An 11584-nucleotide genomic window follows, 5' to 3' on the forward strand; every position below is an offset into this window, starting at 1 on the left:
TCGATTTTTGGATACTTGCACAATATGGCAAGACTATATCACGCTTTTAGCACAAGTTAGAGAACTGAATATGCATTTTCAGGACTTTTCATACATATGCTACATGTTACCGAGTTTTCAAACTTCCGAATAGACAAACCAAACAGTTTTTAACGGAATTATTTCCAGAATTTAATGCGATTGAATTCACATCTTGCAGTGATAAAATATATTTCAAAATTTGTCATGACGTATTCCCGATTTATGTTCAAGAGGAAACAAAAACCAAGCGTTAAAGGCTATAAAATTAAATTTTTTGTAAAACTCTTGTACTAAGCTTCATCTTATGCCACTGAATTTCAGTTATCGTATTCAAAAACAACCAAATAGATCCAGACACGATTCCCTAAGTGTTATTTTCGGGCTGCTAAAATCCATCTAAAAATAAGATTAAATTACCTTCTATACTCATTTACGAAAATAGAAAATTAAATTTAATGTTCTTTCTCAGGATTTTTCTTGGATAAAATATATGAAGAAACTTCGAGATTAGCCATTTTTCAAGCATTAAAAGTAAAATGCAAATTCAGTAAAATGCAAGAATTATATCCTTTATTCACAACAATAGTTTAGCATGGAAATTGAATTGCTCTTAGAAGCGTCGTCAAAATCTGTCATTGAAATATCTCATCCATTTTCATTTCGATAGATTCTTTCAGTTGCAACAAAATTTAAATATTTCCCAATTTGAGAAGTAGAAGCATGACTTTTGCAAGAGAATTATTTACTCTTCGATGAAATTCGAATTCGAGACAACTGAAAAACCGCTTTGTGACCGGAGAATATTAATCTAAACTACAAGACCCATTCAAAATTTTCGCAAATACCCAGTTGTAAAGGTAGAATTTCAAATATACACTAGTTTAAAATTACAATTAAATATTCAATAAAATGCTCGGAATTTTGTTCAATGAAGGCTTTAAACAGATTCCGTTCAAGTACTTTCAGTTATTAGATTTCACCCAAGAGATTTAAGTAATCAATAATATTGAAATAACATTAAAAATAAAATTTACGAATTATTAAACTGACATATATATTTTTAGCAAGAGTCGAAAAAACATTAGTCTCTGGGCACTTAATGCAGTATTTTTTTTTTTACCATATTAAATATCTGGACCCATTGAAATGCAACATGAATTTCTACAATACACTTTTAATTATTTTATTCTATAGCATGTACTTTCCTCCTCAAGTAAACTAAGGTAAATACGATAAACTTCAGAAATATCCCATTTTGAAATTACTTGCCTTCAAGATAAAAATTAATATCTTCAATTTTAAATTCATTTTTTGTATTTACTTCGAATATAATATGCAGTAATGTACAGCGGCATCAAGATACAAAAATCTAAGCATTTTTTCATCAATAGGTTAATTTCCGTTAAAATATTAGTTTGATTTTAACACCTGCAGCTCAACACACTAAAGCACACCCATTCCACACTGCGCCACAAAAGCACACCCATTCCACACTGCGCCACAAAAGCACACCCATTCCACACTGCGCCACAAAAGCACACCCATTCCACACTGCGCCACAAAAGCACACCCATTCCACACTCCGCCACAAAAGCACACCCCTTCCACACTCCGCCACAAAAGCACACCCCTTCCACACTCCGCCACAAAAGCACACCCCTTCCACACTCCGCCACAAAAGCACACCCCTTCCACACTCCGCCACAAAAGCACACCCCTTCCACACTCCGCCACAAAAGCACACCCCTTCCACACTCCGCCACAAAAGCACACCCCTTCCACACTCCGCCACAAAAGCACACCCCTTCCACACTCCGCCACAAAAGCACACCCCTTCCACACTCCGCCACAAAAGCACACCCCTTCCACACTCCGCCACAAAAGCACACCCCTTCCACACTCCGCCACAAAAGCACACCCCTTCCACACTCCGCCACAAAAGCACACCCCTTCCACACTCCGCCACAAAAGCACACCCCTTCCACACTCCGCCACAAAAGCACACCCCTTCCACACTCCGCCACAAAAGCACACCCCTTCCACACTCCGCCACAAAAGCACACCCATTCCACACTCCGCCACAAAAGCACACCCCTTCCACACTCCGCCACAAAAGCACACCCATTCCACACTCCGCCACAAAAGCACACCCCTTCCACACTCCGCCACAAAAGCACACCCCTTCCACACTCCGCCACAAAAGCACACCCCTTCCACACTCCGCCACAAAAGCACACCCCTTCCACACTCCGCCACAAAAGCACACCCCTTCCACACTCCGCCACAAAAGCACACCCCTTCCACACTCCGCCACAAAAGCACACCCCTTCCACACTCCGCCACAAAAGCACACCCCTTCCACACTCCGCCACAAAAGCACACCCCTTCCACACTCCGCCACAAAAGCACACCCCTTCCACACTCCGCCACAAAAGCACACCCCTTCCACACTCCGCCACAAAAGCACACCCCTTCCACACTCCGCCACAAAAGCACACCCCTTCCACACTCCGCCACAAAAGCACACCCATTCCACACTCCGCCACAAAAGCACACCCATTCCACACTCCGCCACAAAAGCACACCCATTCCACACTCCGCCACAAAAGCACACCCATTCCACACTCCGCCACAAAAGCACACCCATTCCACACTCCGCCACAAAAGCACACCCATTCCACACTCCGCCACAAAAGCACACCCATTCCACACTCCGCCACAAAAGCACACCCATTCCACACTGCGCCACAAAAGCACACCCATTCCACACTGCGCCACAAAAGCACACCCATTCCACACTGCGCCACAAAAGCACACCCATTCCACACTCCGCCACAAAAGCACACCCATTCCACACTCCGCCACAAAAGCACACCCATTCCACACTCCGCCACAAAAGCACACCCATTCCACACTCCGCCACAAAAGCACACCCATTCCACACTCCGCCACAAAAGCACACCCATTCCACACTCCGCCACAAAAGCACACCCATTCCACACTCCGCCACAAAAGCACACCCATTCCACACTCCGCCACAAAAGCACACCCATTCCACACTCCGCCACAAAAGCACACCCATTCCACACTCCGCCACAAAAGCACACCCATTCCGAATATTTCCATTCTTCGTTTTATTACAAGTTTTTATCAGTGGTAAACTGATAATATAATTTTGAACTTCAAAAAAGTTAATGACATTGAATCCAGGAATGCTAAAAACATTTGCGTTTTTTGATTGAATTTTAATTCGAAGAGTTATTTTTATAGTTATATCGAAACATTACAATAAATAGCCTAAAATTCAACGTAACGTTTGAATGAAATTATCGTAAAAAAATAATCACTTCGTTTAGTATCATTTGTGCATTAAGATAAGCGAGTTATCGTTCTTAAGCAGTTCCGCCTAATTTATGCCTCAAATTCCAGAAAACCCAAAAGACTTTGGCATTGCATTCTCGTACACGAAAATGGAAGATAATCATAATCATGAAAAAACAAGGGAACTCGAGGTTTCAGTTGACCCCAATTCTAGAAACTGTTTAGGGAATAGGTTTTCTGGTCTAACTGTTTGAAAACAAAGGATTTCAAGGTAATGGCATGGGTGAAGTTTTTTGACTTCCGATTTTCACATTGAAATCACAACTTTGGACTAGAAGTTTTTACCGCGAGTATGTGAATATATCTTCCGACTGCAACTTAATTAACTGTGCTAATTTTATCTCACCAGAAAGTTTGAATAACAATCGTTAGATGCTATTCAGATCTTGGGCCGGATTCGTCAGAGTTGGGTTTTTCTATTTCGGGTGTTACAGCCTAATAATTGAATCAATTTCAATATAATCAGTTTATTAAATAAGTCAGTTTATTAAATTATAAACGTAAAAATTTACACCAAGGGAACGTCTTTCTGAATGGATCTAGTTTAGAATATTATTCTTATGTATAACGGTTTTATAGTTGTCTAGAAATCTAACTTCATAGAAGTGCTAGTAACATTCTTAGAGAAATGTCAGAATTTTACTCGCGAAACTGACAGAAATTCTAATTTTGATGCAACTGAAAGGAATCGTGGGTATGAAAACTGATGTAGATGATTCAACGACAAATGCGTTTGACGACAGATTGAAAAACACCAATTTTCCTTACTAAACTGCTACTAAATGAAGATCCCAAATTCTTGCATTTCATTTTAAACATGAAAAATGGCTTATATCTCAATTTCTTTAGATGCCCTTTGCACAATAAGTGTATTAATAAGAAAATTGGATTATATTTTCCTGTCTCAAACGAAACGCCGATGGATCTTATAATTATCAAGCAACTGAAGTTGAATTTTTCAATTTCCTCAATTTAGACGGCCCTGAACCCAGTTATCTTTAGGAAATTATCTGTCATTGTCTGCTTCGCCATTTCTGAACTCAAATCAAAAATAGAGCTGCGTAGGATGAAACGTAGCACACAAAAAATCATTTTAGATCCTACTTTTGAACGTTAAGTGAACGCTTTATCGTGAACACATCTCAAGAATACATCACAAACAAATTTGGCATATATTTTATCATTCGAAGATACGATTTGCATCTATATTAATGCCAATTAATTCCTGAAGCAGTTCCGTCAAAAAATTGTTTGATATATCTGAGCGGTAGTTTATGAACGCTTCAACTCGGTGACGTGATTCGTAGGTATGGCATGTAATCTAACCATGACTGTATAAGTGCATTAAATTTTGAAACTGGATCATGGAAAGAGACCCAAATATATAGATCTAAATAGCGCTAAACTTTTGACTCAATGGGATATTATGCAATGCTTTCTTGCATATTATGTAAATATAAAGAAAATCTACCAAAAAATTCTCCAACTCTGTCCAAATTTCGAATAGAACTCCATTCGAAATGCTTATTATTGAAAAATTAATCACCCTACTACTGTAATTTTTCTGAATTTCTTTAGAATCTCTTCAATTTACCTGTGTTAGGAATTTTTAATCTAATGCAGTTTATGTTGGGAATTATTTTAACAACTTCCACGACTTGATAAATTTAAAATTAAACATTCGCTTATTAAGCATTAGAACAAATTTTTGGAAAAAATTTTGCTTTGAAATAGCATCCCAGTAATATCCGCCTAGAATTCAAATTCCTTTTCATATTCTTCGAAAAAAGTGCCTTCATTTTCAAAAGCATAAATGGATTTTTGTTCTTTTCGATAATTATTGCAGATTCTGTGCATCACATAACATGGCAAAAATAAAGAAAATTTTGGATTCACAAACTTAAGAATATCAATTCGGGAGGAATGGAATCCAAAATATTATAAACACAGACGAGATACCACCGTTTCTACAGAAGTGACGAGGACCTTATATTAAATAATTTAATTTGAATTAGTCCTATATATTAAATTTAAAATCTGATTCTTATAACTTCATTAAGAAAAGGTCAAAGTTTACGATAAAAAGGCAGATAGTGCTCGTGAATTTTAAAATTATTCTCCATGTGTTTGGTCGATTAAATAATAAAGCTCATTCATCTGAATTTAAAACAACTGATTGTCAGAAAACTGATTGAGACTTTTGCAAATTAACATTTTATTTAAAGAATTCGAAATTAAGTTAAGGAACAAATTGCGTAATTCCGTTTTCATACATAATCATTTTGTATATTTTAATATATATTTTGAATTTTCTAATTGATATTCAGTTTACATATTGCATCTTAAATTCGTTTTCAAAAATTCACCTAAGTTTTAAATTGTTCGATAATTGTTTTTGATCTATAATCTACAAGTGTTTAATTTCACGGTCAATCTCTTGTTTTTGAATTCAATTATTTGCTATTCATTACAACATTTTCACCACTTAAAATTTGCAAATTTTTAGAAAGTATCCATTTTAAATGAATTTCATTATTTCATTTAATTGTTATCTTAAAATCAGTAAGGAAGCAGCGGATATTGAAAAAATATGCAGTCTTACTATACGCAACCAATAGGATTCGAGTGCTAACTATATGCAATACAGAGAAACGTGTTGCATCCATTATTGGATTCAAAGGCCTCAAACCAAGTTTATCAACAAAAGATCAACAGAACTTAAGATAAAGGAAATATCAGGCAGATGTTAGCTGCTACATCTTTATGCAGAATTGTCCTGAAGGACCCTGCACCTAAAAAAATAATTGGAGAATTTATTAGTAAGCTGTGAGGTAGTTGTCCATTTTACAAATAATTTAATATTTTTGAATCTTTAAACGAATATCAATTTCGCACACAATACAATACAATGGCGCTATAATTACATTCTGAAAATATACAAATTCAATTTTAGAACCTATGAAAGTTAATAAAAACGATTATAAGAAATTTATTTTGCTCACATGAATAAGACCAATTAAATTATACAAAATTGTGATTAATATCAATGATTTTTTTCACTTGTAAGGTTTCAGAATCTAGTTTTATAGAGCATTTGAAAGATAGTGTGGCAGCGAACATTTTACTTGTATTGAGAAACTAGGAGCAATTTAATTGTTGCTTAAATATTTCATACAGTTATTTTATTTCTGTAACTCCGAGATAGTTCAGTTTCGCCGATTATGATACTATTAGTTGGATTTAAAAGGGGGAAAAATTGATTTACTTATAAAAACCTTCGGATGTAATGCTTTTCAAACGATCATCGAAATAGATTCAATATCAAAAATTCTCCAATTGAAGTAAATTTCCAGCTAAAAGCAAATTAGAATGTTTTAAGTACCTCAATTATCCAATCTAATATAACGTTTCAAATAAGTTGCGACTTTTAATTAAAATTAAAATCATAGTTTAAGGCATTAAATATTGATGAAATTTTGATAATTATCCATCAATAGAATGACATGATCTTGATTTAAAAGTTGCAGCATTAATATATCCTCTTGAAAAAATCTCCTTATAATTTTTTTTTAATCAATGAAGTTAAAGTTTATTTCTATCTTTCCTGACGCTGATGCAATATTGCTTAAAACTCGGAAGGAGACGGTCAAGAACTGAAATACAAAAGTTACTCAAGAAAATGCTAATATTTATAGTTTATTTTAAGCTTATATATAAAAACATTCTAAAAACATAACATAATTGGAGAATTCAATTCAAATTAGAAAGGAAAAGAATATTTAATTTCGAATATTGCTTCAAAACATTTTAACAAAGTTTCAGGCATTATTTTACTTGTAAAAACAAAAAATTTCGATATTTATTGGTCTTCTAAAAAAATTTTAATGTAAGAAAACGGAGAATCTAGAAAATTAGCTTCATTAAGGTAGAGTGAAGATTTATGATACTTTCATAGGAAAAAGTTTCGCGTTTGATCAAAGCAATTTCATTTGCCCGTATAAAGGGAACTGGGACGTTCTCGACAGCGAAAACTTGCAATATTTCAGTATTAAACAAAGGAGATTTTTTCCAAATAAAAATTTAAACTAAATTAATATATTGTACAAGTTGAAAGAGTATAATGATGTAATTATAAAATAACTCAAAAATAATTATTTCTTAAAGTATTTTTATTTTCATAACATGTCGAAAATGAGTTGTGATACGGAAATGTTTACATACATATATACACACATTGGTACGCTCGTGTAACACATTTCTGTCTAAAATCATTCCAAAATTGTTATAATATGTAAACAAAAGTTCTATGATTGCAGTGAACTCATTTTCATTTTAATATATTCAAAAAATTATTTTTAAAAAAATATTTACTATCACATATCAGGAAAATCTCAAAAATACGTGATAATTTTTTATAGAAATATCACCTAAAATTAATATTACTGCTCAAAAATTTATAAAACAAGGTTTAACATATGCCTAATGGTTATATATATCATTAGAAAATTTGATGTATGTGTAATGCAAGAAATTTTTTCTAAGCGTACCTCAATTTGGAAAAAAGATGTTTTAAGAAATCAGCAAAAAACCTTATATTTACTTGTAAATTAAAATATTTTCATTATTAAAACTTTCCTGGCCCATAATCATCTTGCTGTAGCATTTCTTGAGCTTCAGATACCCTTTTTTTATGTCTTTTAAGTGTTCTAGCTTCTTTACTAACTTTTTGGTGCATAATTTCAGCTTCTTTAATGCGTAAAATGTCGATTTTTTTCAAGGCCTCACATGTATTTCTTCCAGGTGCAATACCCAAGTGTTTAAGGACTTCAATTCAGCTAGAAATACCATCATTAAAACACAGCACAGCATCCATAACTCCTATCTTCAAAGTATTAATCCTTACAAATGTGTTTTTGGGAATTCTTTCCCATACACAATTGTTGAAACTCTCATTGGGATTTTGAGTTTGCCCATGGAGACATTTAGACAGAAGATTTTTGTCAGTTAACTCCCTGAAAACCTTCTTAATAGCCAGCAAAACAGATTCTGGAAGAGAATGCTTATGAACATACTTATCACCAGTTATTAAACTTCTGTTATATCCGCACCAACTGTCAGAGCCCAAAGGACACAAACCGTGTTGGGGCTTGGCATTGGTTGAAATCTTGTGGAAATATATTGTCCAAATTGATTTGGACATTTCAGTCACTGACTTGGAAGCATTCCTTCTTATTGCTAGTCCATAATATTTCTGAATTAGCAGAATTTCTGCATCTGTAAGTCGACCACGTCCTGCAATTTTCTTTCCATCTGCTAACTTAGTTGATTTGAGCTTATTTTTTAAGGTTTTTAACCTTGCTCCCATTCTTTTCTGGACATGACCAATGCACTCCAATTTCTCGACCATTATTTCCTCCCCATACACTTTAGAATCACTAATTTTTTGGTATCCTTTAGAATCACCATTCCCTAGATATTTCACATAGCGAACATTTCTCGTAGAAACAGAACGCTGTTTCACTGCTATTCAATTTTCTTTTCGACGCACTTGCATTCAACAACTCGCAATCAGTAGGCATCACATTCTGTTTATTTTCAGAAAACTGATTAGGGTGTAATTTTCGCTTTCCAAACTGCTTACGTCTAGGCATCCTTATTACTTATGTTATTTGAAAAACAACTAGAAATATGAATGTAGTTTGATGAAAACAATAAAGGCGAAGCAACGTAAGAATATCAGAAACAAACGAAAGCCAAAACAAAAGAACAAGCACGATGTAAACAAAATAGAAGTTCACGCAGCTTGTAAACTTCGAAGTTACTTTGGTGAGTAATTCGTATCCTTTATGGAAATGTTAAAATTAAAAAAAAAATGTTTAAAAAAACCCAAAATAATGGCATTTTTTTCGTTGTTATCAAATGCAGTCCCTTTAAAAAGGGGCGTGGCACCTTTGTTTACATTTTTTAAAATTTAATTTATGAGCTTTCTGTATTTCAAAACTTCACATGTTATACATTGCCGGAATCAGCACAATTTACTCTATTTTTTAAGGGCTAAAATTGAAAAATCGATTTTTTTGAAGGTAAAAACGTCCCAGTTCCCTATAAAGTAATTTCTTTCTAAAGCCGTTTGCTCATTTTTATATGAAACCCAAATGCGAATAAAATTTTAAAGCTTTAGACATTTTTCATAATTCTAGAACTTTATACTTGAAATTCTAATCGCATTAAATATTACATTAACTGTTTCACGTTTACAGAACTCAATTCACAAATAAAATGCCAGCTTACAAACAATGTCAAAATAAGCAGAAATTCATTTTCGAAAAAATTCCCGTTGATGAATGAAAAATGATTTAGCTTGCTTTTTAGACATTTCACAAATATGAAGAGATTAAGTAACTTTCTGAGTGAACACTTTGCTAAATCAATACAACAGCAAAAATATTTTTGAATATTTCATATTTAGAGAAGAGTAGCGGAAATTCACTATCAAAATTAATCAGTGATTATTTCACGTCTTCACTTTGCTTTGATACTCTTTTCAGTAAACCCTACGTTAACGGACATAAAGTTCTTGAATTAGCCAAAACAGATGTTTTGTCAGAAGAAATTACCAACACAAGTGGGATACACTTAACGTTAAGATTTACAATGCTATTAGCAGCAACAGAATCTCAATTCCTCAGACATAGTCATAGACAAGGCTTGTCCGTATTACTGTATCTCATCTTTATTCGAAGTTCAATTTCCGATGGTTAGGAATATGGCATATTACCGAATACATGCATCCTAAATTATTTTAATGTTCCTCCTGTCTGAAGATTTCACTATTAACCAAATTCGTATTCAGCGAAGTAGAAATGAAAATTTCGTTCTGAGAAATCGCTGGAAAATTCAAGTTGGACTAGCATGACTAGTGCATACATGGTAACATGATTAATAGATTAAAGACTTCATTACGCAAAATTCTTGAATATTCGTTTCTTTTGCGAAAGAATTTTCACTCAAGTGCAGTTTCAACAGAAGATTACGACAAAACAGAATATTAAGAGGTTTCCCGTTTGCAGGCAATATTTTTATCATTTTCACTACAGTGATACTAAACTCAATTTATTATTTCGCCTTTTATCTGCAATTTCTGAGCGGAACGAATTTGTATATTTAAATATTTAGCCTAAAATCCTGTCATTGTAACTTTACGCCAAGTTGGAAGTGATAAGCTGTAAGTGTTTCAAATGTTATATGGACTGTTTGAATCAAAGCAATATCTTCCTATAGCAAAAAAAAGTTATTTGTAGAAAACTGCTGTATCTATGAACGTATAATAATTAAGGGCATTTCAAAGCATTTCATAAATTCAGCTGTTAATGAAGTACAAGTAACTTTGAATTTTAAATGTACTATTTAGAAATATTTATACATTGTTCCCTGGATACTAGCATATTTATTAAAAATACGCATCAATTAAAATTCATAGTTATTTCTTGTTTTGAAAACTTAAGAATTCTTATCAAATATTTCATCTTTTCAAAAGCTTATTAAAAAAATAGTATTTATACTTCTATTTAGCAATAGATGATCTCATTAATACAGTTTTATTTATGAAAATATAAATACAAATGAAACGTCAAAGTTATGCAAATTGCCCGATTATAGAAAGAATAAAAGTGCAACATTGAAACTCAGAGACGCCACTAAAGATCATTCTGCAAGAATTATAACACCTCTTTAACAAACAAAAATTCACTTATGAATTTAAGAAGCTTCAAAATTAAATTCCATCTCTAAATGAATTTAACATATCGAATAACTTACCTCGCAATTAAACAAAACACAGCTGTTGGTGTGCTCCAAGTTTCTTTTACAGTAAAAGAGTAGACATCCACTGTATTTGTATAGGGGTTGTACTTATGAGTACGCATGTACGTAATCCGAGTATTCTGAGGTATCATTACGCGATTTAAATAAACAAAATAGTGATAAGAAGGTCTGGAATTTCTCTCAAGGCCAAACAATTCATTCACACTAAAATGCTAGAAAGATGAATAGGAAAATGTAATCGTGACTAAGAATCCAAAATAAGTCAAAGAGCAAGTACATCGGATTTGGTTGAATATTGAAACCATATTGCATATAATTACATACGTAACAAAGGCGTCAAGGGAAGAGCGTTTTCCTA

At 33.6% G+C, this 11584-nt stretch overlaps 1 protein-coding gene across 1 annotated transcript; it reads right to left on the reverse strand.

Moving 5' to 3' along the window:
• Positions 1-1464: 1464 nt before the first annotated feature.
• LOC129980598 (uncharacterized) lies at positions 1465-3132 on the reverse strand. Its single transcript, XM_056090979.1, has one exon. It carries the CDS (start codon positions 3130-3132, stop codon positions 1465-1467), a length of 1668 nt encoding a protein of 555 aa, XP_055946954.1.
• Between the last annotated feature and the right edge of the window lie 8452 nt (positions 3133-11584).

The sequence above is a fragment of the Argiope bruennichi genome, chromosome 8 (assembly GCF_947563725.1).
Source record: "Argiope bruennichi chromosome 8, qqArgBrue1.1, whole genome shotgun sequence".
Classification (NCBI taxonomy): domain Eukaryota; kingdom Metazoa; phylum Arthropoda; class Arachnida; order Araneae; family Araneidae; genus Argiope; species Argiope bruennichi.

What these genes read in the sequence shown, in the direction of transcription:
- LOC129980598 (XM_056090979.1), bottom strand. Translation starts at nt 3,132, where the DNA reads ATGGGTGTGCTTTTGTGGCGGAGTGTGGAATGGGTGTGCTTTTGTGGC.